Source organism: Terrapene carolina, unplaced genomic scaffold (genome assembly GCF_002925995.2).
Source record: "Terrapene carolina triunguis isolate 2854851 unplaced genomic scaffold, T_m_triunguis-2.0 Scaffold238, whole genome shotgun sequence".
In the NCBI taxonomy this organism is placed as follows: domain Eukaryota; kingdom Metazoa; phylum Chordata; order Testudines; family Emydidae; genus Terrapene; species Terrapene triunguis.
Window position 1 is genome coordinate 734,017 of NW_020664589.1, and position 27,997 is coordinate 762,013.

The window sequence follows — 27,997 nt, forward strand, 5'->3', positions numbered from 1 at the left end:
GTGGCTACATTAAGCCAGAATTTTAGGTGGGGGACTATGACCCTCTTAGCAGGTAATTGTGTACGTACTTATTTAACTAAGGGCACTTTTGGAAGTCCCCCTCAGTCTTGCTGTTCAGGGCCCTTGTTACAGTCCGACTGCTGCTTTTTAGGGCCCTCTTTTGGAGCATGGACGTGTTGGGTGGATTGTGGAGATGCTGGAGCAGCTGCTGTTTACCGACCAGTCATGTATATTGCATAGAATTGGGAGACCGATGCATTGCTGTTCTCATTTGCGCCAGTGGCAGAAGGAGCTGTTCGCTCACGCACCTGTGTCAGAGAGACGGAGAGCTCCGGCTCTGTGCCCTCGGAACTACAAGGCTACCACCTTTCTGGACAAAGAGGATGTCTGGAGAGTTCCTCATCACAGCTCCCTAACTGGCCAAAGCGTGGAAGGGGCTCGCTGACCCCACAGCATCTCTCTGGGGTGTGAGTTCAGCTCTGAAGGCTGAGAAGGGAGAATGCGATCCCCAATCACAAGGGAGGGTGAAACGGGGTCCTCTGCTGCTCGTTCCCAGACGGGGCCCTCGTCCTTACTCGGAATGGGGCTACTCGTCCGATCCCTCTGGCCAGGGGAGGGGTAGGCTGCAAGAACAGGGACGCCCCGAGACTGCAGGTCCTCGCAGAGCCAAAATAACAGCAGCAGCCGCTGACATGGACACAGGCACATCTGGAGCTGCCTCCTCCCTGCCGTTTCCAGGGTTACCGGAGGAAAGAATCTCTGATAACTACAAATGAGAGGAAAGTAAATGACTAAGCGATTGTCAGAAATGCTTACTATGGAGATTAAACTCCTTCCTCCCCTTCCCTTCTGGAGTTTAGTGCTTCCTAGGCTGGGCTCCGCTGGATGCAAATCCTCATTTAACTCAGGCCAATAGAGTGGAAATCCAGCCTCGGAGCAGCATTTCCTACTAGTTCCCTTTCTTCCTGGAGAGCTTCTTGCCTGGGCATTAGAGCTGTGTGACAGAGTCACAACCCAGAGAGACGCAATAGATTGCGAACAGGGCTGGGCACCAGGAACTCCTGAGTTCTAATCCTAGCTGTGATGCGCGCTCTCTGTTAACTCCGGCAATTATTATCTATTATTTGCATTACAGTCATGCCTTAAGACCCCACTGAAGATCAAGGTCCCATCATGCTCAGCACTGTGCAACCTTAGTAAAAGATAGTCCCTGCCCCCAAAGGCTTTCTAATCAGACAGACGGGGGGGGAACAGGCATCCTGAGAGAGGAAGCAAAGGGATGTGCCCAAGGCTGTTCAATAGGTCAGTGGCTGAACGAGAACAGAGTCCTGGTCCTCTCAGTGTTTTCATCACCCCGTGCCTCGGTTTACCTGCTTGCAAAATGGGGATCATCTCTAATTCACACGAGGTTTGTGAAGGTTCATGCGTAAAGCCCTTTGCAAAGGCTTGACTAACACTGCTAAATATTTCAGCTGCTTTGCAGTGTGTTACAAACTTGAAAATGGCCCCATTTCAGTGACAAAATCCGTTGTGTTTCACTGTTTCTTTCTTTGTTGGTTGGTTGGAAAATGGGCTCCTTGTCCAGTCTCCTCCCTCTGGCTGTGTGATCGGCTGCTGAGAGGGGAGACAGCTTCGCTAGGGGCCTCTGCCTGCACTGGTGTTGAAGTGCCAAGATGAACAGTACTTGAGCGCAAGGAGCAATCTGCCCCGTTGAGGTCCGGGTTTAAGGACAAAGGGGCTTTCCTCACCCAACTGAACAAGGTGGAATCTGTCTCAGCCAAACTCATCAGGAGAGAGCTCTGCGTTCTTCTCTCTGGTCCAGTGCTGTCTCTCAGCTCTTTCCCTCTGTGGTTATGGATCTCACCCCTCAAAGTTCAGCTGCCTCCCACTACCAACCTCCTTTGCCACGGAGCCTGAGCAGCACAATCCGGATCCCGTCAGAACTCCGCCAAGGTTCAGTGGTGCTTGGAACCATGGTTTTTGGTTGAGCCTGGGGCCAGCCTTCCAAGCCAGATCTGGATCTAGATCCCCACTTCCTCCGGATCCAGGGTCGCCTGCTCTCACGATTTTATTCCGAGTCTCGCCATATTTGGTGTTTTTTTTCCCCCCTAAGCCCCAGCTCCTGGAGGCCTGTCATTACATGAAAAGCACAGCTTTCGTTAACCCAAAGTGAGTTTCTAGCCCTCGTGGTTGCAGCGAAATGCTGGGAGACGTGACCCAGGGGCACCCTATGGCTCAGAAACCAGCAGGCAAATTAAAAGAACCCAACATTTGTTATTTAAATCTCAGGAATTTTAAACCACTCTCATGATATTTTGGGGGGCGGGGGGAAGGGCTTACTCACACGTTTTGAGTCCCTGACATTGGCCATGTGAGTTAGGGTTTGTTCTGCCTCTGCTCATGTTTGCTAATGCAGTCTCAGGCGATAAGAATTAAGAGCAGGCTCCCTATGGGTGATGTGAGCAAAGAGCGTCCTTCCAAGCCCCTGCCCGCCCGCTCCTCACCCACGGATCCCCAGCTGTGCACGGAGGAAGGGGATTCACTGCCACAGAGGCAGCTCGCCTTCCCTGTGCCCTTTCCTGGCCAGGGACCTCTCTACGCCAGGCTCCACACGGCCTGATCTCTGGCTCTAGGTTATGTAAATGAAGCGGGAAATAGCTCCTCAAGTTTGAATGCAGCCAGTGAAGGGCTGTTTGTAAAAACTGGTTCTGCCATTGTGTGTATTGAAGCTTGTACCAGTAAACGTTGTGCTGGCCTAGCACCGCTGACAAAACTGTTTTAGTAGAGTGCATCCACCCTGGACGCATTGTGCCCATGCTGCATCAGGTGATACTGCCAAAAAGCATGTTGCATTATGGGTAGGTGCCCCAGTGTCCTCTGTGTTACCGCATGGGAAGCCGTTGCTGCATGTTGTGGAAAAGCCGCTGTGCATTGTGGGATACCTGCATGCCTCTCAGGGAATTGTGGGAGTTTGGGGACAAATGCCCCCTATTCCCTCTGTCCCATCCCATAATCCGCTCCTATTGCGCGCTATTGACAACCTTGCTGTAGCAAACAGAGGAGTGCAGCGCTCTTATCTGTGGCACAGGGTGTACGGTCCTGTTGTATTTGTCAGGCTGCAGCGCTCAGACAGAGGGTGACTGGCCAGCGAAGGCGGAAGCTGAGCTGATATGAGAGCACCAGCCTGCTCCGAAGGCTGCAAACATCTCCTTACTGCAGGCTTGTCACTTTCCAGTGGGCCTAAAGAGACTGCTCTGGACACTCGGAAAACTCCGGCATTTGCTGCTGTGCTGGGACCGCATGTGTCAAGCTCCAGCGGAGTGTAATTTTTATGACTGAATGATAGAGCCCAGAAACACTGAGCTTATGATGAAAATGCTGCCGGACTTTTCTCTAGAGCAATTTCTGCATTAGTAACAGCCCATTGGAGAGCAAAAGCCGCTGTCACTGGATTCCCGATTATCTGAACCCCATTCTCTTACCCTGTTACATAGACTCTGCCTCTCTGCAGCAGGGAAATTGCATTGGCCTCAAAGATGGAGTTAGAAAGGGGTGGGGGGGAGCGTTCAATCTTAATTCAGCGGGGACACCGGCCATGCCCATGTTGCCTCCTGCGTCATTAGCTAATAGCAGCATCTGTGCTGGCCTTGCGGGCAGCTGCCTTTTCTGACAACGCTGGGGAAAAAGAAGGAGGCTGAGCAAAATGGAGAGGAGGAGAAAGATTGTGGCTAGTAAACTGTGGCAGGGGACGGGGAGAAAATGTGACTAGCAAAATGTTTAGGACGAGGAGAGAGAATGTGGCTAGCAAAATGCCCACACGTAGAGAGAATGGCTACCAAACTGTGGGGGGAGAAGGGCTGTAGGTAGCAAAAGACACGACGGTAATAGAAACAGCAGTCAGTGAGTTGATTGCGTCTAGAAGTCAAGTTCCCAGTTGCAGTAGCTGCTGTGGGGAGCTCAGAATCCAGAATGTTTGTCCCTCACGTGCCTCGGTCTCTAGCCAGGTGGGGATATTGGAGCTGCTATCTGCAAGCAGAGAGCAGACCCCACCTGCTGCATTTCAGGGATGACTGGAGCAAGCATTGGGTTGAACTCTGTTAGTGAACTGACAGGGTCTGAAGTAAGCCCAGTACCCGTGCTGCTGGGAACTGGCCTGGTTGTATTCTGGGTCTGTAGCTGGTCCCTCTCCCACTATCGAGGTACTCCTCACCCTAGTATCTGAGCCTCACTGTCGTTAGTGGGTTTTATCCTCACAACACCCCTGTGAGGTAGGGACGTACCAGCCCCATTTTACAGAATGGGAACCGAGGCTGGGGGTAGAGTCAGTGATTTCTCCAGGGTTTCACAGGGAGTCTATGCCTGAGCGGGGAAGAGTACCCAGGTACATGGGGTGCTGAGCTCTGTTGAGAACCTGGCCCTTATTTAGGTGCCGAACTCCTTTGGAAATCAGGCCCATGGTGCTTAGACATGAGAGGTCTGATCCTGTGAGGCACCTGGCACCCTCAGCTCCCCTTGAAGGCATTTATAGCTGAGGGTGCACAGCTCCTTGTACAAGGTGCTCGGAAGCTCGGAGAGTCAGACCCTCGTTATTAGTCTATTAACACCTCTTTGGCATAGGCACGTATCATCCCCATGGGGCAATGGAGGGGCAGAGGTTCTGCAGCTTACCAACGGTCACGCAGGCTGTGTCTGCCCTGCACAGGTAACCCAGTGGATGGGCACCTGGGTTAGCCTAGCCTGGGTACCAGGATCCTCTCTACAAGACCCTACCCGTGTGACTGGGTCCTCACTGTTTCTCCAGTCGCCCATGTGTGTCTGGGGGTGAATCCCATAGTTCTTTGTGTCGAGACACTTTAGGGTTCTTTCCCAGGCAGTTGGCAGTTGTGGGAGAGCTTGTCTGTGCTTTGGGGAGAATTGTAGGAAGGCATTGGCACTTGCCTGAGGGCTGTAATACTTTGTTCTAATTTTGGTTGGTGGTTAGGTTTAGTGGGCGGATGCTGGGTGGGGTTGATGGCCCGTGATGTACAGGAGGTCAGACTAGATGATCTCACGGTCTTTTCTGGCCTTAAACTCTATGGCTATCAGCACTTGAGTGATTTAGCTTGCTGCAAAGTGGGTGGGTTACAGCCTGAGTTAAAGAGGTTAACTTGCCTGAGGTTACAGCGGAGTCTGTGGCATAACTGGCAATAGACCCCCAGATCTCCTGATTCCCAGTCCTATGCTCTGTGCATCAGACTACTGTGGTTAGATGTTTGGCTGCGTGTGTGTGTTCTCCCTGTGCACTGTCCCAGCTCTGTGCAGACAGTCGGCATAGCACACCTCGAGCGAACCGCCCAATGACCACCAGATCCGTTAAGGTACGAAGGTGTCATGCCAGGTTTATTGTCGACAAAGCACGGTAATAGCACCTAGCAGACTCCACGAGGATTCTAAGACATGTATGCCTGTGACAATGGACGCAGCGCAGTGAATGGCGGGACTTTTTATTCCCCCCTTGGTTGAACAAAGGGACTCCCTCTGAGATACATCTTTATACCCTGATACACACAAGTTAGTACTGCCCCTCTGACATAGTTAGTTACTGCCCCCTGACGTGGCTAGTTATCACCCATTACCTTGTACATGTTGGTTCAATTAAAACATCTCTATTACGTACCGTCATCCTGACCTTATCTTTTAGAAGGGGTCAGTGTGTTCCTGTTATCCTTGGGGGATGTTTTTGTACCATCCTTGATAGCGGGATGTGTTTGCGTGAGCACTCTGTGCTTAGCACTTCTTAGGAATGTGTATTTCTGCAATATCAGCCCTGTTCTTGCCAGTTTCTGTGAGCAGGTCCTGCTTCATACCAGGCTTCTGATACAAGGGCTTCTATCTTGGGCTCTCTTCCTACTCAACTACGTTTGATCTACTGGTCTGCTGAGGGTTTTGCACTTGAGTCCATCCCAGCGAGGGTCATGCCACTATCTCCAACCGTAATAAGAACTGAGGGGCTGACGTGTGCCTTTATTGGAGTAGTGCATCTAAGCGGCAGAGAAGGAGCTGTGGGTTAGAGTGTTCCAAGGTGATGGAGAAGAGAGGAGGAGGAAGGGGATAGGAGACTCTGTTGCAGGTTACCTACTGAGGCCTCTTGTCTTGTTGGATAATTATTTTTCAGCTGACTTTTGCACGGCTGCTCAGCAAGAATGCAGAGGAAATGAGATGTCTGGTGCAGATACTGCCTTCCTCCCTAGGATCTTCAATTCATGGGCAGGCTGGGCTGGGAAGGGCACTCTTGGAGTCGGGCCCGTGTCGTAGGAAAGGGCTCGTTCTGTGAGAGGAAGGAACATCGAGCATTCAGCGGAGGTGCTGCTGTTTCCCATCAGGCTGCTGAAAACCATTCTACTCCTGCATGCTGCGGATGACTCCCTTGTTCACTCAAAGGCCTGATCAACACTAACATTTCTGGGGATTGCTCCACCCATTGCACAAGACTGGGACAGCCCCACCTGTGGGAGCGCCAGAATGGATGGGGCACCAGCTTCGTACCCATCATGCCATCGTTTGTTGTGTGTTTGTACAGCGCCCAGAACAATGGGGTTGTCAGCAGCATGAACTATACCCCCTAGAATGCACCTGCACAGGAGCTGAGGTGGATAAACGACCTTTTAAAATAAAAACCCAAACAAGTCACAATTCTTTGTTCTGTTGTCAGATGGATCGATTCTGTCTTCCTCATGTCAGCAGCCCTGCTTGCGCTGGGTTTAAAGCACTGTCCGGATGGCTATACAATTATTGCCAACTTCCATTCATTATATCAGATAAGGCCCTGAATTTATTTAGTAGAAGCAGATGGAGGGAATACACAATATTGTAGATATCTTGGCAAACTGTCTCTTCTTTAGAACAACATTACACGGTTGCTGTAATGACTCTGGCAAAAAAAAACATATCCACTCTCTCCTGTTCTCAGACTGTTATGAGAGTTACACAGAGGTGAGTGTTAATAGTCATGAGATGAGTCCCAGGGTTGCCAATTCTCACAATTTTAATCATGCGTCTAGTGATATCTAGTGCTGTTCGTGAAGGCCCAGCTCCTGGAGTCATGTGATTAGAGGAGAATTTCCGCTTTCATTTAAAAGTTTCTATCTGGCTTGGTTACAGAGAAAAGCTGACAGGATCTGAGTGTACCTTAAAGGCTTAGAAATAAGGCGGCCAATAAACAGACCCCAAATGTTGTTGTCGTTTTGCCTTAAAAATCATGAGTTGTTTTTTTTTAATCTCATGATTTTTTGGGGGCCTGACTCATGATTTTCAAAGGCTTGGAGGTTAGCAATGCCGAATCTCAGTGCAGGAGGCTTCTTCCACAGGCCAAAGCGAAGCCTGAGCCCCGCTGCCCTGGGCAGGGGGGGCCAAAGACCGAGCCCCACCACCCCGGGCAGGGGGCCAAAGCTGAAGCCAAAGGGCTTCAGCCCCAGGCAGGGGGCCTGTAACCAGAGCCCCATCACCCAGGCTGAAGTCCTCAGGCTTTGGCCATGGGCGTTGGGGCTCGGACTTTGGCCCCTTAGCCCCAGCAGGTCTAGGCCAGTCCTGGCAACCCCATTAAATGGGGTTGTGACCCACTTTGGGGTCCTGACCCACAGTTTGAGAACTGCTGCTTTAATCTGACAGATTGGAACACAAGATGCAGTGGAAACATATGGGCCTGTCTGCTTGCTCAGTGCCTTCTTCCCTGCAGTGTCCCAGCCTGAGGGAGAGGGCAGGGCCTGGCCATGAGGGAAGACAGGGCATATCAGGGGGGCAGGCTGGAGTTGGGGAGGAGTGGTTCCTAGTGGTGGGATGTAGAGCCAGTCAGGTCTTGCTGCAGATAAGACTCCAGGAGATGACACCTGAAGACCCTGCTAAGCTCTAAAGAGAGGAACCTCAGCTCCTTCCTCCTCTTCTAAAAGAGATGGCCTATTTGTCATTTTACCCCTCCTCCCCCAGGAGACCCTCACAAAGACCTGCTGTTGGCAGGTTTGCCATATAGTAGGATCCTTGTGGTCTTATGTTCATGCCACATGCCTGAACTACATAAGAACATAAGAACGGCTGTACTGGGTCAGACCAAAGGTCCATCCAGCCCAGAATCCTGTCTACCGACAGTGGCCAATGCCAGGTGCCCCAGAGGGAGTGAACCTAACAGGCAATGATCAAGTGATCTCTCTCCTGCCATCCATCTCCATCCTCTGACAAACAGAGGCTAGGGACACCATTCCTTACTCATCCTGGCTAATAGCCATTAATGGACTTAACCACCATGAATTTATCCAGTTCTCTTTTAAATGCTGTTATAGTCCTAGCCTTCACAACCTCCTCAGGCAAGCTGTTCCACAAGTTGGCTGTGCGCTGTGTGAAGAAGAACTTCCTTGTATTTGTTTTAAACCTGCTGCCTATTAATTTCATTTGATGACACCTAGTTCTTGTATTATGGGAATAAGTAAATAACTTTTCCTTCTCCGCTTTCTCCATATCACTCATGATTTTATATACCTCTATCATATCCCCCCCTTAGTCTCCTCTTTTCCAAGCTGAAGAGTCCTAGCCTCTTTAATCTCTCCTCATATGGGACCCGTTCCAAACCCCTAATCATTTTAGTTGCCCTTTTCTGAACCTTTTCTAATGCCAGTATATCTTCTTTGAGATGAGGAGACCACATCTGTACGCAGTATTCGAGATGTGGGCGTACCATGGATTTATATAAAGGCAATAATATATTCTCAGTCTTATTCTCTATCCCCTTTTTAATGATTCCTAACATCCTGTTTGCTTTTTTGACCGCCTCTGCACACTGCGTGGACGTCTTCAGAGAACTATCCACGATGACTCCAAGATCTTTTTCCTGACTCGTTGTAGCTAAATTAGCCCCCATCATATTGTATGTATAGTTGGGGTTATTTTTTCCAGTGTGCATTACTTTACATTTATCCACATTAAATTTCATTTGCCATATTGTTGCCCAATCACTTAGTTTTGTGAGATCTTTTTGAAGTTCTTCACAGTCTGCTTTGGTCTTAACTATCTTGAGCAGTTTAGTATCGTCTGCAAACTTTGCTACCTCACTGTTTACCCCTTTCTCCAGATCATTTATGAATAAGTTGAATAGGATTGGTCCGAGGACTGACCCTTGGGGAACACCACTAGTTACCCCTCTCCATTCTGAGAATTTACCATTAATTCCTACCCTTTGTTCCCTGTCTTTTAACCAGTTCTCAATCCATGAAAGGACCTTCCCTTTTATCCCATGACAGCTTAATTTATGTAAGAGCCTTTGGTGAGGGACCTTGTCAAAGGCTTTCTGGAAATCTAAGTACACTGTGTCCACTGGATCCCCCTTGTCCACATGTTTGTTGACCCCTTCAAAGAACTCTAATAGATTAGTAAGACACGATTTCCCTTTACAGAAACCATGTTGACTATTGCTCAACAGTTTATGTTTTTCTATGTGTCTGACAATTTTATTCTTAACTATTGTTTCAACTAATTTGCCTGGTACCGACATTAGACTTACCGGTCTGTAATTGCTGGGATCACTTCTAGAGCCCTTTTTAAATATTGGTGTTACATTAGCTAAGATCACGAGCTAGATTCTTAGGGGACTCTGGTTCCTAACAGAACACTTGGGGTGAAAGATCAGGCAGGCCTCATGCTTGAGAGAAGCACAGCACCCATGGCTTAGATCTACATGACAACCATCCCCGGATACCTGTCACAGGTTGGACTGGGCCCTTTAAGAGGTAGCAGGTCCAGTCTACCTGTGCCTAGGGTTGCCAGGAGTTCACTTTTCGACTGGAATGCTTGGTCGAAAAGGGACCCTGCTGGCTCAGGTCAGCACTGCTGACCGGGCCATTTAAAGTCTGGTTGGCAGTGCAGCGGGGCTAAGGCAGACTCCTTACCCGGCTCTGCCTGGCTCCCGGAAAGCGGCTGGCATGTCCCTTCGGCTCCTAGGAAGAGGGGCAACTATGGGGTCTCCATGCGCTGCCCTCAAGCGCTGGCTCCGCAGCTCCCATTGTCTGCAAACTGCGGCCAATGGGAGCTGTGGGGGCCGTGCCTGTGGGTGGGGGCAGTGCGCAGAGCCGCCTGGCTGCCCCTGCACCTAGGGGTCGCAGGGACATACCGACCGCTTCCTGGGAGCTGGCCGGAGCCCACACCCCCTCCCGCACCCCAACCCCTTGCCCCAGCCCTGAGCGCCCTCCCACACCTTGAACCCCTCATTTGTGGCTCCACCCTGGAACCGGCACCCCAGCCCAGTGCCTGTACCCCCTCTCACACCCCAATCCCCTGACCCAGCCCAGAGCCCCTTCCCACACGCAGAACTCCTCAGCCACAGCTTGGAGCTCCCTCCTGCACCTCAAACCCCTCATCCCCAGAGCCCGCACTCCCAGCCAGAGCCCTCCTTCCCTGCACTCCAACCCCCTGCCCCAGCCCAGAGCCCCCTCCCACACTCCCAACCCCTTGGCCCTACCCCCCAGCCCAGAGCCCCGTCTTGCACCCCAAACCCCTCATACCTGGCCCCATCCCAGAGCCCACCCCCCCAGCTGGAGCCCTCACCCAAACCCCAGCCCAGAGCCCCCTCCCACACTCCGAACCCCCACTCCTGCACCTCACACCTGTCATCCCCAGAGCCTGCACCCCCAGCCAGAGCCCTCAGCCCCACCTGCACCCCAGCCTCCTGCCCCGGCCCGTGAAAATGAGCGAGGGTGGGGGAGAGCGAGCGACGGAGGGAGGGGAGATGGAGTGAGGAAGGGGGGGACGGGGGTGAGACATGGGTGTTGGGGTTTTCTGTGATTAGAAAGTTGGCAGCCCTACCTGTGCCTCGTTAACGGCTTTGTGATGAGGCATGATAGAAGGTAGCTGGTCTCTAGAAAGAGCCAGAGAGGCAGCTGTGGCAGAGTGACGGCTGCAGGCGAGTTTGAGATGCCAGGGGAATGACTCCAGTCCGGTAGGGCTGAGAGTGGCCTGCTAAAAGCAGGGAAAGGAGTTGGACTGTGTACACTTCATTTTGGGACTCTGAGTTTTGCTTGCGACTTTGGTATTATTAAACCTGGACCCTCATTGGAAGTGTGAAGTTCCTTGAGGGGGCCGGGAAGGAGGGGAATGAAGGCGGGCTGCTGCAAGAGCAGCCCCCCTGGCCGTGGGGGAGGGGGCTTGCTGGGAGCTGCCCAGTTTACAATGTTCCAGTCCCACATCACACGCAGCTTCCTTTGTGCTTGGCAGAAGTTGCAGGAGGGCCTGCTGCAGTCAGTCATCACAGTAGGACACATAGTAGCATGAATAATAGAATCATAGAAGATTCGGGTTGGAAGAGACCTCAGGAGGTCATCTAGTCCAACCCCCTGCTCAAAGCAGGACCAACCCCAACTAAATCATCCCAGCCAGGGCTTTGTCAAGCCGGGCCTTAAAAACCTCTAAAGATGGAGATTCCACCACCTCCCTAGGTAACCCATTCCAGTGCTTCACCACCCTCCTAGTGAAATAGTGTTTCCTAATATCCAACCTAGACCTCCCCCACTGCAACTTGAGACCATTGCTCCTTGTTCTGTCATCTGCCACCACTGAGAACAGTCTAGATCCATCCTCTTTGGAACCCCCCTTCAGGTAGTTGAAGGCTGCTATCAAATCCCCCCTCATTCTTCTCTTCTGCAGACTAAACAAGCCCAGTTCCCTCAGCCTCTCCTCGTAAGTCCATGTGCCCCAGCCCCCTGATCATTTTTGTTGCCCTCTGCTGGACTCTCTCTAATTTGTCCACATCCCTTCTGTAGTGGGGGTCCCAAAACTGGATGCAATACTCCAGATGTGGCCTGACTAGTGCCGAATAGAGGGGAGTAATAACTTCCCTCGATCTGCTGGCAATGCTCCTACTAATGCAGCCCAATATGCCGTTAGCCTTCTCGGCAACAAGGGCACACTGCTGACTCAAATCCAGCTTCTCGTCCACTGTAATCCCCAGGTCCTTTTCTGCAGAACTGCTGCCTAGCCAGTCAGTCCCTAGTCTGTAGCAGTGCATGGGATTCTTCCTTCCTAAGTGCAGGACTCTGCACTTGTCCTTGTTGAACCTCATCAGATTTCTTTTGGCCCAATCCTCCAATTTGTCTAGGTCACTCTGGACCCTATCCTTACCCTCCAGCATATCCACCTCTCCCCCCAGCTTAGTGTCATCTGCGAACTTGCTGAGGGTGCAATTCATCCCATCATCCAGATCATTAATAAAGATGTTGAACAAAACCGGCCCTAGGACCGACCCCAGGGGCACCCCGCTTGATACCGGCTGCCAGCTAGACATCGAGCTGTTGAACACTACCCGTTGAAGGGTAGAATGAAGTAAGGAAGGGAGAGGGAATATACTCTTCCCCCAACCCATTCTCCTTCAGGGTGTACAGGGGCTGCTGCTGTGTGCTCAGGCGGAGGAGAGCAGGATGTGATGAGCGAGTAGGAGAGACGTGAGGTAAAAGGGTCCCAGTTCCTAATGGAACAGTGATTAAGCATATTACTGGGCCACCCTTATGAAAAAAATAATATAACAGCTTTCATTTCCCCTACCCCTTCCCTCCCCATAGGATCCCCAAAGTGCTTTACAAACGTATAGACAAACTACAGAGCACGATGAAACAAGACAGCTGTTCCCACAGCCGCTCCCTGTGTGCAGCTGTTTAGGACAAGAAGGGAAGAATGCTACAGCCAATTGGAATCAGAGGGGAAATTTAGGGAGGCAGAAAGGCATGGCTGGGATTTAACCAGTGCACTGGGGGTAGTGTCCTTGCTCTGGCAAAAAGCACCTGGGATCTCTGACTGCCTTTACATGCAAAGAATTAGCATCTTCAGCAGGCATTTGTCCTGTATGGACTCACCACTGTGCTCCTACGATACCCGGGTGTGTGTTGCAGGTCTCCTGTTCAAGAACTGGCCTGGCTGTGCTTTGGGTCATGCAATTGGACGGAACCAGAACTCTGGGTAGTGGGCCACAGGCGATGTGGGAGTACACTGCTTAAATGCTTCGGTGTGTACTTAAAGACTGCTGCAATGCATTGCCTTTTGGATTCAGTGTCCTCCAACCATGGTCTTTAAGAGGCAAGTCACGTGCTCAATGCCAGTGACTGTTCATTGCTTTGCATGGCCTGGTGCCAGGCGGGAGAAACTGCGATAGTCTGGCTTGTGAGCCACCTGTTCTTCCCTGAAAGAAAACCACCTTCACTAAGCAGAACGTGTTCGATGTTCTTCCCTTGAGTGGGAAGCGGTGGCTGAGCACTTTTCAGGTTGTTGTAATGCAGCGTGGCTGGCACAGTTGCTTGTGGTTTCTCCTTACTTGACAAAGAGCTCTATTTGGCTGTGCATTAGAGTGGCAGGTTAGCATCCCTGCTGGCTTTCTCTTGGAAAATCAATGGGATGCGACAAGCTAGAAGGACACGAGTCCCTCCCTTGTATACAGCACAGCTCCCAATGCGCTTCAGCCGAGAGGGCAACCAAACACAATGACAAGGCAGGGAAGAAGAGCTGTTTAACCACACACCTATGGCAGCAAGGCCCTCACGGTTTGTTCTGTACTTGCTGCGTTTGTGCTGTGCTGGGGCACCATGCCAAGGGAGCCCGTATGCAAGGGAGGACTGTGAAGGAGATCTTTCTGATGGAAGTACAGTAGGAAGTGAAGCTGGGCAAATGATCTGCAGCAAACTTGGCCTCTCTGTCTGCTCATGGAATAACCAGATGAGGGCCGCCTTGAATGTATTCGACAGATTTCCTTTTGATTTTTACTCCGTGGACTAATTGGGAATATTTGAAATTCTGATCATGGCACTTGGCTTTGATTGCTCGGGTCAGTCACGTGGCGGTGTTTATGTTCCCTGACTGGCTGAGCACGCAAGCACTTTGGGGCGCGAAGGACAATATTCCATTTCTGCCAATCCTCATGGATGTGATTGTGTCACTAAAGCATGATGGCTTGAATGCGCGAGGAAAGCGAACGCAAAAGAGGGGTGTGTGTGTGTGTGTGGGGGGGGGCCATTGTGAAATACTCAAATGAATATTCCTGGCCATTGTTTTGCATTATCTATTCAGCTCTAGTTGGAAGGAAAGATCAGGGATACATACATACCGCATTACAGCATTCAGAGGGATGTCTTTCTTCCTTCCTTCCTTCCTTCCTAGTGGCAATATAGTAGTATTAGGTATATTATTATCATTTCTGATTTGTACTGTGGTAGTGTCCAGGAGCGCCAGCCATGGTCCAGGACCCAGTGTGGTAGGTGCTGTACAAATGCAGAATATAAAAAAAGTTGCTTCAAAGAGTTTACAGTCTAAATAATTGGACATTCTTGTGGGGGGCCTGCCCTCCAGGGCATTGCACTCTGGGGCTAGAGGGACTGGAGGACAATTCAGAGTAGGCGAACCCCTTTCCTGCCTTACATGTGCTTCCCTGGGAACCCGTCCAGCAGTGCTCTGTGTGGACCTTTAGACAAGAGAAACCTGTTGCCAGGAGCACAGTCCAGCACCAATGGAGGGGTCAGGACAAAAAACCAAACCAGGAGGGGAGCTTTGCACCGAGCTAACCAACATATCTGGGGGAATAAGTGCCTAGTGGGCAGAGGACAGAAGGCGAGTGAATACTTTGGAACCATTGGCAGGTAGTGAGAGATACTGAGTGCACTACAGGCAAAGCTATGAAGCACAGGCCATAGAGAGCTGGAGGTCTGTCTCACGATGGGGTGGTGGGGGGTCCCGGACTGCAGGACTCTAGGGACCTAATTAAATAGAACAGGCAAATAAAAAATCCTGAGCAATCACAGCCCTTGGACATCCCCACCCCGCCCCTGTACAAAGGCAGCATGGCCCTGTTTAAAAAATAAGAAAGCCAAACGAAACAATTCCTGCTTGGGGCCAAATCCTGACACCCCTTTGTGATAGGGTGTATAAGCCCCACACTGGTTAACGATGGGTTAACCAGAGCTTGAGCCCAATTAGGCCACCAGATGGCGGTGGGGGTGGGGGGTAGCATACTGGGTGATCAAACCCAGCGGGGATGGAGCTGGGCTTTCCTAAAGGAAGGAGCACGGGGCTGTGGGAAAGGAGGCCAGAGAGGAGCCCTCGGTGAGCGGTGGCGGGGAGTTTCCTCTTGTGGGCTAAAGGCAGAGAGAGGGGTGTTTAGGGGAAGCTGTGTCAGAGGCTTCAGAGAGCAGGACGCAGACGGCCGGGGGACTGGAGTGACCATCAGCAAGAGGACGCTAGAAAGCAAAGGGCGGCTCTGCTGTTCCCAGCCACGAGGGGGCCCACTAATGGTGAGATGACTCTTCTAGACCCTGACTCAGATTTGCCTCATGCAAAACTCTCCTTTGCGTTTGGCGAGAGGTTTGCACAAGAAAGGCCCGAGCAAAGAGCGTCAGGACAGGGCCTTTGGTGAAGAAATGGGAAATTAGTCCCATCCGCAGCTCCCTGCACCCCATGAGGTTTCCTCCTCCACCTGTTGCATCCTCTCTCTCTCCTTCTGAAGGAGGCTGAAAATGCCCCGGCGAGGATCAGTTCTGGTGGCTGTTTTCTTGCCCATGGAAGCTGAGGGGAAGGAGTGAGGACAAGTAGGTAGCTTCTTCGTAGGGAGAAAAAAGCGGCCTCAGCCTTGTCCCAGCCCCAGAGAGGAAACCCAGGAGAATCAGGCCTCTTGGCAGATGTTAGAACAAACCAACCCACCCCCTCTGTTCCACATGCAGCTGCAAAGGGAACGTGGTCAGAGAGAGCCCCCCGGTTTGCTCTGCTGTATGTGGCGAGGGGAGCATATCTTGGCATGCTCCTCGGGGGATAGGATGGGTGTGAGTGAAGCCTGGGAGCTTTGGATGCTGGGGGCAGGGGTGACTTGCTCCCCAACCTGGAGTAAACAAGTGTGGTTGTGTCTCACCCCCATCCCTGTCCTCCGCTCTCCAGTGCTCTCCCTTAGGCGCATGCGGTAGGACGAGGGGCCAATGGGCCCTGTTAGCTTCTCTAAAAAGGGAATGAAGGTGACGGAGCCCAAAAGGGAGGTGTTATGGGGATGGGGTATCACCCCCTGCCTGGACATGAAGGGGCTTGGGGGGATTGTGCCCCCCCTCCATCCAAAGTTTGGGGAACTTTTTAAAAAAAATCCTAGCAACGGCTGACCCCCCTCTGAAGCACAGAGAGAAAACGAGGGGCAAAGCGAACGCTCGGTAAATGGGAGTAACAATGCTAAGAACCTGCTCGGGCTTCCTTGTTTTCCTTCCTCCCCTTTTGTGCCCTAATCTCTCTTTCTTTGCCTATGATTTTATGCCTCGTTTCTTCCCACTTTCTTAACCATGCTCCCCGCTGTGCCTGCTCGACAACCCCCCTCATTCTGCCTCCTCATGTGCCCCCCCACACACCTTGCCACGTGCCCCCACCTGCCTGCCAGGAGAATATTAAGGGTCCGTCTACACTGCAAACAAACAGTTCGTTCTTAACTGGGGTTAAAAGTAGCAGTGAGGACATGGCAACTCTGCTTTAAACTCGGATTAGCAGCTTGAGTTAAGGCCTGTAGGGAAGCGTGGAGTTAAACTCGAGTTGCTAAGCCAGGTAAAAGTCAAGTTCCTGGTCTTCTCTATCTTAACCGAGTTAAGAACACACCTTCCCCAGTGTACATGTGCCCTGCGCTAGCTCATTCCATCCACCCTCTTTCCAGCAATGGGAGAGGCAACCCCTCACGACTGAGATGAGGAACTGCAACCGTGCTGCATGCGTGAGGTTCCATCAGGGACCCAGAGCTCCATAACGGGGTCTGGGGTGTGGAACCTGAGAGGTGTGACACTCAGCAGCTCCGGGAGAGCTCTCTGGGGGCATGGCCCCTCGCTTCTCCCCCGTCACATACCCCAGGAACAAACCCTCTGCCGTGCCCAGTTTCAAAAAGGCAGCTGTGCCTCCCTTTGCAATGCTAATGTAGCGAGGTGGAGGGTGACCTACTTTCTGGCTAGATCCAAATGCAGGATGGGTTTTAACTCTTCCGTGCTTGTTTTCCCAAGGCAAAGTCAGGAAAACACGGCTGGCCAAGCTTCTCTGCCAGCTTGCTTCATGTTCAGTGGGAAGAAAAGTCCCCTTTGCTGTTTTGCGGGCTCTGGATATTAGTCCAGTCTTACCTAGTGTCAAACAAGGCAAGATGACAAGACACATGATTTACCAACATGTGCCCGTGCTCCTGGGGAGCAGCCCTGTCCCTTGGCTCTCTGCAACCCTGCAAAAGCTCAGTTGGATTTGAAAATAGCATGTCTCAGGATTCTTCTGGCTCTCATCATAAAAATGGGAGGGTCTGTGGGGGTTCCCCCCCCCCCCCCAAGGGGTGAAATCTAATCCAGAAATCATGCTCAGGAGATTGGCTTTCGGTAGCTTCTTTGGGGATTTCGAAGCCTGATGTCACTCCATTCTAGGGTGACCAGACAGCAAGTGTGAAAAATCGGGACAGAAAGTGGGGGGTAATAGGACCCTATATAAGAAAAAGACCCCAAAAATCGGGACTGTCCCTATAAAATCGGGACATCTGGTCACCCGAATTGTGGCTCTTCCTTTTGTGGGGCAGTCGTTGTGGCTTATTTTAGGAATGTGCCAAACACCTGCTTGGGATTTTCACGGAGTACCCAGGTCAGATGAGCTCAGTTAATTCCTAGAGATCGATCCATAGGGATTGATGTATTCCGTGGGTGACTTTCTGCCCTGCTTCTGTGCCTCTGCATTTTATTTGCTGATGCAGATTAATGATGGAATGAGGAGAGATGTTTACATTATATATCGAGGCCAAGTATCTTTGTACTGAAGCCTGGTGTTTAATATATATAACCAGGGCTTGAGAAACCCACCCAGGGTGTGTAGGAACTTGGAGCGAGTGGGGTGGCTGGGATCAGGGAGCAGAACAGCTCCTTCCCCTGAATGCTTCTGTTTCCCCTTGTCACTTTGCCTCTCTGGGCCTCTTTCTGCCCATCCTTTGTCTCTTTAAGTTGCAAGCTTAGAGCGGGGACTGTCTCTCTGGCCTCGTTTGGGGCATCGAGGTGCTAGTGTCTTGCAAATAATAAATACCAATAAACAGTGCTAACTGTTATCTACCTTTAAATTGCACTGGGGTGGCTTTGGGGGTAGAGTGGGTTTTGGGGGGCGGGCCGCAGAGTTATTTTTCATGTGGGCTAGCAGGCTTAGTCGTGAGGCTGTTTCACACCTTGTAGATAACACTGTAATCCCATGTTGGTGGGGGCGAACTGTTGTTGTCCTGCTTGGCAATGGCTGTGAACTAGCATTGCCATGGACAGGGGTTAAATAAAATAGGGCTAAGGCTCCTTGGGCAGGCAGAGGAAGGAATGACTAGAAAAGCACTGTGCAGAGGTCTGGTTGGATGATTGGATTCCTTTGTGTCAGCCGTCCAACAAAGCAGGCAAGCCGAGTGCTCGCATGTATGTCAGAGGGTTACTAAGGTTGATGGTTAGGGAAGTCTGTAATATGGAGTCTTCTAACTAACCCACAGATGAAACTGGCGGTGCTATAAATTATACAGCAGTGATTAGCATTCCTAATCTATTTGTCTGCCCGAATTTGGTGTCAGCTGCTTGCCTTCAGCAGCCAAGATAAAGCTCACACCCCACGAAATCAAATTGACTAGAAGAGGGCATCTTTCCAGATGGTGCAGTCAGTGCTCTCCTGGAAATCTGTGATATAGCTGGGAGAACAAGAACGTAAGGAAGAGAGAGAGAGAGACTGACAGCAACGCCATAGTGGTCTTTCGAGTTTGGAGGCAAGCCAGCCTTGTAGACATGAGCAAAACCACTGCCAGCATCCTGACATCCAGTTCAAGAACTCATTCACTAGCCTTTCACCGCCACTGACCTGCCTTTGGATCTGTTCTTAGGTCACAAATGTGGGGAAAATAGTTTGATCTCATCCAATATCCTATTAGTTCACGTCCACCAGGTAACCCACCAGGATTTGGTGACAGAGGTGGTGTATGACTCCGCAGTCTCTTCTCAAGTAAGGTCCAAGTGTGGGATAACAGGAGTTAAATTTATTTGTATCTACATGTACTGTGATTGGGGTGATGAAATCTTGTTCTTGGGAACATCACTGGATCACTGCAGGGATCAGGAAGGCAAGAATTGCTACACCCCCTGGGGGAGAGTCGCTTTGCATGTTGTCAAGTATTGGGGGTAGCCATGTTAGTCTGTATCCACAAGAACAACAAGGAGTCGATGGCACCTTAAAGACTAACAGATTTATTTGGGCATAAGCTTTCGTGGGTAAAAAACCACTTCTTCAGATGCATGGAGTGAAAATTACAGATGTGGGCATAAATATACTGACGCATGAAGAGAAGGGAGTTACCTCACAAGTGGAGAACCAGTGTTGACAGTTCAGGATGGAACAGTTCAGGAGTCTGCAGCCACGGGGCTGAGGTTGGAGTGAGCTTAGAGTGATTTATGGTGTGGGGTAGACACTGGTCCGCTGTTTGTGGGGCTAGACTGTTGATCACACTCAAATTCAGCCAGCTGCTGGTATTCACAAACCCTGAAAGTCTCATCAACTTGTACCAGAAAGGTGCTACTCACTATGCTTCTGTTCAAATGTTTCAGTTGTCCAATCAGGGAGTGGAAGCAGTGCCATGTGATGAGAGCTGGTGGAAAATTGTAAATACTTTCCGTGAAAAGGTTAGGAAAAAAACAAAAATATTTCTTTTTTTTCTACAGCTTCTGCTGATTTTTTTAAAAAAATAGGTTTTGATGAAAAACTACAAACCAGTTTGCAAAAACTGATTATATTTTTTGGCAGGGCGGGGGAGAGCTTCCTAGAAAAATCGGAAAATGTTGCAAGAAACATTTTCATGTTCAAAACAGGCCGTTTTTTCATTTAAAAATTGGTTTTGGAATGAAAAGATTTCAACCAGTCCTACATGTGGTCAGTAATACCTTTATGCTCAGCTGTGTACCAGCATACAATAAAGGACAGTGCCTACTTTAGAGCTTACAGTCTAAATGGAGAAGACAAGATGTAACTGGTGGATGAAACAAACAAGCAGGTCAGGGTAAGGGACAGAAGGTGACAAAAATAATTAACTAATGATGCACGTAGCCTCGCAGGAGCAGTAAGTGCAACTTACCATCTGCCTAGCTGCTGTTAGGTTTCGGCTCCCTGTATGTATTATGGCAGAGGTGAGTTCCAAGGAGGGCTAGGGTGGTGACTTTACAGATATGCATGAGACGGCTTTTCCAAGCAGAAGGGGCAACACGGGAGAAAGCGTGAAGGTGCTTGGGGTAGAAGCACCGAATGAGGCGTGTTGAAGCGTGAATAGATCCAATGAATGGTTCGTGAACCGCTCGGAGTCTGGAAGTTCGTTTTCCAAGCTAGTCCACCAGTTCTTGTGAAGAACGGATACAACTGACAGCTGTCAGGCATGGCTTGCAAATGAGTCATAGACCAACACAGTGGCCTGCATGTGCCAAACACATACTATTCAACCAGCTGTAGCAGAAGAATTGTGGAACTTGGTGATATGGCCTTGATTTCAGTCTCAAAGAAGGAGATGGAGGTCTCTGGGGCCTAGATGACTTGGTATGGGTCTAGAAAATCTGGGTCCAAAACTTGGTTCTACTACTGTTTTGTTATAAGGTCTTGGGCAAGTCGCTATATTCCGTTTCCCCATACATAATATGGGGATAATACACATACCTAACTTTGTAAAGAGATCTGAGACCAAGAAGAAAATGCTGCCTGGAGATTATTGGTATTTATTTGGACAGGTGTCACCACATGGGGCTATTACACATAATCTTAAAAGTTCTTTTTCTTATTGTGTGAGCAGCATAGAGTCTTTGAAAAACTGCTGTCTTGTTGATTAGGTTTGTGATGCAGTTTCTTCTGAGGGAAGCTGTTGCAAGCATCAAGAGAGCTGACTCTCTGCCTTAATCTCTCTACTTCGAGTCAATTCTTGAGCCGAAGGTCTCCCTGGGAACTGGATACTGGTGTCTGGGCTGCAGTCGCTGAAAGAGGGGTTTTCCTACCCACCATTTGGGCTCACCTCTGTTCTAGGAGTGGTGTATATAGCATAAATAAACCAGTTATGTTAAAAAAAAAATACCCAGCATCCACGCCACTGGTTTCTCCTCTAACGGGAAACTGAGCTGCAAGGCCCTGACATCTGACAGCGCTCAGAAGAGGGGCGATGCTGTGGTTATTTTTCAATCTCAGTGGTTTCAGCTGCAGTTTGACATGACCCCCCGCCCCTCCACACACACACACTTCTAGACTGCAGCTGCTGAATTTCTCACAACTCTAGTTACAATTCTCACGTGGAGGTCTCTCCCTGGTCCCCTCCATTGCCACTTATCTCATTATCAACGGCGCCCGGGGTTTAGGCTGAAAAAAAACCATGCCAAATCATCTGCAGTCTGGTGTTCCGCTAACCCTGAGCTTCAGTGATTATTCTCTGCTGAAGCAGGACCCACAGTGTCATTTAAGCAGAGGCATTCACAGAAAGCTCCTTATCTAGGATCATTATTCCTGGCACTTAACTCAGAAAGTCTCCCCGTGTTTAGTTCCCTCTTTCCTCTCCTCCATCCACCTATGGAGAGAGGGCAGAAAGCTTTTGTCATCCGTTCCTCACGGGATCATATGGAAAAGATGAACTAAATCTGCTAAAAGGCTGTAAAGCCAGGATGAATGCAAGATAGCAGCAGCTCTGAAGAAGAGGGTTAGCTTTTTCCAACCCTCCTCGCCTCGGGCTTTACAGATCCAGAGGCTCAGTTCGAATACATTTTCTGGCCTTTTCTTGCGACTGTCTTTGATCAGCGTTTCAATAAGAAGATTCACGATCATGTCTCCGTGAAATCCCTGGCATCGGGTGACAATGTGTCTCTCACTGTACTAGTACAGTAAAAATACTGAGTCCCCTGGCAATGAAAGCAGACAATTATTTACCTTGAGTTTTTCCTTTTTCCCCTTTGCATCATTTTATAACCAGAGGAATACGCTTTTTTTACCAGGGATCATTGGAACAGAAGATGTCACGTATTTCTCATAAATGGGCCTTGGCCTCTGAGGACAGAAATTGGCCAGAGAGCTCTTTAAAGGAGGGAGGTAAGATGGGAAGTTTTAGTTTAGCCAAGCGATGGTACAACAGGATAACACAGTGCAATGCTGTTGGGCAGTGGGGGAATAAAGCACTACGTTTTCATCTTTGGACACCTTTGTTACAAGCCTACATTGGCTCACGAGAAAAGAGTTTTTGGTCTCTCACTCAGCCTGCTCACACAATTCACGATTAGACAGCGGAACTCACTGCAACAAGATGCTATTGCAGTCAAGAGTGTAGCAGGATTTTTGAAGCGCATTAGACATTTATATGGATAATAAGAATATCCAGTATCAGAGGGGTAGCCGTTTTAGTCTGGATCTGTAAAAAGCAACAGAGTGTCCCGTGGCACCTTTAAGACTAACAGATGTATTAGAGCAAAAAAGCTTATGCTCCAATACATCTGTTAGTCTTAAAGGTGCCATGGGACTCTCTGTTGCTTTTTACAAGAATATCCAGGATTCAATAGGAAATATTTTAAAAATAAAGTAGTTTTGGAAGGAATGCAGATCTCGTGCTCGGGGCATAAGTCAACCTGTGGCTACTGGGGTTGGGAGGGAAGAGCTTTTCCTGGGGGAAGGTTTTCCCATCACTGCCTGGGTCTGTTGCATGTTCCTCTGAAGCAGCTGGTACTGGCAGGCCACTGTCGGACACTGGGTATTGGACTAGATGGACTGATATAATTGCGGATCCCAAGGATTTTTCTTGACTTGACCAGTTCCTGATCTACTCAGGTAGTTCCAAAACACTCCAATATCCTGCAGGAGTCGCAGTGAGGGGGAACGTGCAGCCCAGCACACAGCTATGGGGGTAAATCAGTTGCCACACATGCCTCACAATAAAACGAGGTTTCTCTAGGGAAGGCAGAGTCTGTATTGTTTCAGCAAGACTTTGTGCTGCAGCTCCGTTGTCAGTCTCTAATCATCACACTTGAGTAAAAGTCCCTTCCTGGCACAACTGCTCAGCTTTCAGTCTCTTGTGCTTTCATAATCCCACTGGTTTCCCAGTCCTCCACAGAGTCCTCCAGCAGGGAAGTCAAGACCTACTATTTCTAAAGTAAAAAAACAAGCCGAAACCACCCTCCCCAAACCTACAAATCATCAAGATGTCCTTATAACTCATCAAGAAGCATGAAAAGGTACAGCCCCAATTTCTTCCCTTGTTGCTAAGTCGCCTCTTAAAAACTTCTTTCCCACTATTTTTATTCTCACTGTCAATTTCCTCCTCCAGCTCTGGCTCTTCAGTTACTTGCTCTTTGTTCTCACTTGTTACGCGTGCAGACAGAAAAGCTTCCGCAGGATTTTCAAGTCATGCTTGTCATCTGGCTCGTTTGATCTCTCCCTTTCTCCCCCATTTTTATTAATCCTTCTTGCTCCAGCGCAGCCCACAAAGGGTTCTGAGGGTTTACAGCTTGAGTTCAGGGAATGGGGGAAGAAAGACAGCCCTTATGCGAATTTTATGAAGTTAGCAGAAGCCTTCAGTTAATTACATCCTTCCCTTCACTGGAGATTGGTATTATTCTCCATGTAGAACTGCAAAGCCGCACAGTGGCAGAATTGGCCATACAGGAGCTGTATATTATCATGCAATTATGTGGGAGAAATGGCATTATTGCAGAATATTCGGAAAAGTGCCTTACAGGAATTGTATTGTCACACACTGGGGTAGGGCAAATGGTTATTAACAGCACAGGGTAGGCGAGTGGCTGAGATCCTTGACTAAAGGGGGTGCAGGAAGCCGTAAACCAGGGCGTTTTTATTCACTTCAAACCTCTTAAGAACACGTCAGGGGAGTGAAGAGGCGCCTCTGAGCAGCGAGACAGCCGGCGCTGTCACTGGGGCACTCACTGGTGCCGTGGGACTAATTGACTCTCTCCTGCGTTCACTCCCAGTCTCTCTCCAACAAGTTTGAAAGCAAACGGTGAGAGCACAAGGGCTCCTCCTCTCAGCCTGTAGCAGACAGGAAAGGGCCTGGGTCAGGACGACGTGAATCCACGTGAAAGCCACTGGAGGCCACGAGCACCTTCGGCAGGCACAGCCAAAGCAGACGGTTAAGGCTTGAAGTGTATGGCGCTGCCAGGCTGCAAAGGTTTGACACATGAGCACTGGCATGGTGGGGGGGGGGGGGGGGGAAGGAGAATGGCAGCGTGAGCATGAAAGCTTCAAATTCAATGCCTCCGAATGCGATAGCTATTGGCTTAAATCAGGGGTAGGCAATTTATGGCACATGAGCTGATTTTCAGTGGCACTCACACTGCCCGGGTCCTGGCCACCAGTCCAGGGGGCTCTGCATTTTAATTTAATTTTAAATGAAGCTTCTTAAACATTTTTAAAACCTTATTTACTTTACATACAACAATAGTTTAGTTATATATTATAGACCTATAGAAAGAGACCTTCTAAAAACATTAATGTATGCACACGAAACCTTAAATTAGAGTGAATAAATGAAGACTCGGCACACCACTTCTGAAAGGTTGCCAACCCCTGGTTTAAATGATCTTCAGTAGCTTGGGCTCGGATGACAGTCACTCACAATAAGTTCTCATTCTTTTCTGGTCGCTCCAGTTCATTGGGAAGATGTAGGGCTAGTCATAGTGGCTAGAGACAGCTGTAACGTGGGTTGGTGCCCCCAGCTCACTTCATTCAGCCCCTGCTATGCCTGGACGGGGCTCTCACCCTGCTTTGCCCAGGCACTCAGATCCTGACTTTAGCACCTCCTGCTCCTTCAGTCCTGGGCTCCCCAATGTATTGCATGCCGGGGCTACACTGAAAACTTCTGCAGGCATAGCTTTGTCTAGCAGGGGTGTGATTTTGCCGGCGTCGCTGTGCCAGCAAAAGCCCCACTGTAGGCAGCTACACAGCAGAAAAGTCCTTGTGTTGGTAATAGCTTATTTCATTTGGGGAACTTGTATAAGCTATGCTGACAAAAGCACTCTTTTGCCTGTGTCAGCTGCATCTACACTAGGCGGGTTTGCCGATCTACCCATACCAGCAACCCTTCTGGTGTAGACAACGCCCCAGTCCTGTCTGCCAAACCCTTGATTATTCCTGTCCCAGGCTTTTGTATAGCTTTCCCCTGACCTAAAGCATCCACTATGCTATTACAACCGCTGGAATCTCTCACAGCTTTGGTGATACATCTTAATGCTACTTGTGACAACCTCTGCTAGCCAAGACCTTTGGAGAGAGTGTAAATTGTGCTGCATTGCTTAGCGGGTTTGTGATCTGGGCACGTGTCCAGGGATGGACTAAAATGAGCCTCACTTTCAACGGAATCCTAGACGGATGATGGAAATAACATCTTGGGCTTGTCTCATCAACGCTTTGGTTGCATAGGAACCTCTCCTGCTTGAGCCTAGCTTTGAGGCCTATGTAGATCGCTAGGCAGAGAGTTGTATTGTCAAGAATTTCCCCCCCTTAATTGCTCTCCTAAGGCAGGATTTGAACCCAGCTCTCCAGTGGCAAAGGGCAGTGCATGAACACATCTGCATGATGTTGGGCCAGACTGCTTTACTGACCTCTGTGCACGAGGATATTTTTTCCGTCTGGGAAGGAGACAATGACAGAAGTGATGGCTGCATGGGCAGGAAGCAAGAATGGCTAAAAATGGCTGGGCCTGGGTAACATTGGGTCTTGCAGACTCCATTGGCAGGGCTAGTTCATCCGCACCTTCCTTTTGTTCCCTCCGTTAAAGTAGCCTCACAACAATCCTATCAAAATTAACAGATGTTGCTTACAACGACTTTAAAGGGAGCACTCAAGAGGGAGTTGGTGAGGTGCTTTTCCCTTCTGAGCTGTTTTCTTCAGTGGATGTGTGTTACAGGGGATCTTCCTTCCCCAGATCTTAACATTTTCGTTGTTGAAACACCAAAGGAAGAGCTGGAATAATTACTCTTGTCATTGAGGGGGCATTGAGTGTCTAAGTTGGCTGGCAACCAGAGGTTCCAATTTCCTTGCTCAGGGAAGATTGCATTCCTGATGCCTTTTGGATCCTTTGCCCTCTTTTCTTCCCTTGGTGCTGGAGTGAAATGTGGTGCACTCAGGATAGCCTGAAACTGTGATGCCTTTTCGTTGTCTGTGTATGATGCCCTTTAGTGTCTATGAACTGTCTGCCTGCCAAGATGGCAGCCATTTTGTTCTCAGCGTTATTGCAGACTGTTACAGGATATATGCTCACACCATGCTCTTTCAGGGAGACTTTACTTTTTTTTTTCTTGTTGATTTCCTTTCTCTAAAGTAGGGTGTTTTGGACCAAACTTACATTTACACATGCATAGAGTAAACACACACAACAGGAACTGCTTTAGTTCAAAGAAACCATCAGCATTATGGAGTCTCTAATAAAGCATCTCACACTATAGCCTTGTTAGGGGATAATTTATGGTGTGACAGAGGGATGTGTTCTCCTATCATCTCACTGGAAATGGAAGAAGGTGCCATCTTTCTTTACTTGGAGGCTGGCCAACTGCCCCATTCCCCCATGAGACCTTGGGTAGGAAAAGGGGGGGAAATGAAATGTTCTTGGACTATTTTCTCCCCTCCCTGAATTTTGAAATTCAATTGAAATTTCAGAATTTGAAAAATTTCAACCAACTCTATAGTTGGTTCCATCTGGAGTTGGTGCAGTAGGTAGAGATAGAGACCCTCAGCCGAAGATGTAATTGACCTGCAGATTTCTGGACACCGGGGGCCAGTTTTCAAAAGAGCCCTATTAGATGCACATTTCATACTAGGTGCACGATAGGAGCTGAGCTCTTGAAAATATGACCCCAACTGTGAGGACTGAGCAAATTTCAAAATGTCATCAACATTCTGAATTTGGAGGGGTTTTTTGGTGGGATGGGGAGTGGGTGAGAAAAGTTAGAATTTTTTTTTCGTAATTCCTCTAGCCTCCTGATTTTTGGACCAATTATAGAGGTGGCTGAAATTTTTCATACTTGGAAATTTTCAAAATTCAAGGTTGTGTGTTGTGTGAATTCCTCCCCACACCCAGGATCTTGTGGGGTGACTCCACAATCTCCTAAAGAGCAAGGCAGGTGACTCCAGAAGGCTAAGTTAATAATTTTGAACTCATGTAACTGAAGGGGGTAAAATTGTTCAAGATTAAATGGAAAACATCAAAATCAGATAAAACAAAAAGTAAAAAACATTTTTTTTTTTTAAAAAAAAGCAAAGCTTGCGTTATATAAATGCACTGGTACTTGTGTGTCTGTGTACATGGGACACTCCTTTCTAGTGGATGGAATCAGAACTGCTCAACTGTGTCTCATAGTCTCTATATTGCAGAGAGCTAATGGAGATTTTCCTTTAACTCGAGTAGTAGGGATATGTGACTCAGGAGCATTGTATGTTTTTACTGGCTACTGAATGCAGTGTAATGACCACCATAAAGTCCTAGGTGGCCTGAATTTGTTATCATGCTTCATTTATTTGTATTTTGGAAAACTTACATTTAATTCAATTTCTCTCTCTTTCTCACCTTTCCCCACACCCGCCCCTTTTTGTCTTAAATCAGGATTCTAGCCACCGCTGGGACTGATTTTGACCTACGAACCCTGCGAGCCGTTCGAGTATTGAGACCTTTGAAGTTGGTGTCAGGAATCCCAAGTAAGTGTAACAAGAATCATTGCAACATCATTGTCGTTGTCAGTGAGGCCCTCTGGCCTTTAGGGTCTGTGTCCTCTGGACTATATAGTCTTCCCCCTGCTTCCTATCGCACTGGTGCCCTGGCTTTCCATGCCTGGGACCTGATTTTCCATTGCTCTGTGTCATGTGTCAGCATTTACACCTATGCAAAGGGAGTGCAAAGTGCTACCACATTAGGCCCCAGGATTGGAACTTCACAGATTTGGTGCTTGAGACTTCTTCACTCTGGGGCTTGATCTGTACTCCAAGCACTGCCAGATGCCAA

The 27,997-nt window shown here is 49.2% G+C and overlaps 1 protein-coding gene across 1 annotated transcript in view; it reads left to right on the forward strand.

The window, feature by feature from the left end:
* Positions 1 to 27,997, forward strand: part of CACNA1B (calcium voltage-gated channel subunit alpha1 B) — a 490,111-nt gene that overhangs the window by 162,247 nt on the left and 299,867 nt on the right. Inside the window, exon 4 of the mRNA XM_024206825.3 lies at positions 27,602 to 27,693. Within this exon, the coding sequence (XP_024062593.2) occupies positions 27,602 to 27,693 (92 nt within the window). The remainder of the gene's footprint in view (positions 1 to 27,601; positions 27,694 to 27,997) is intronic.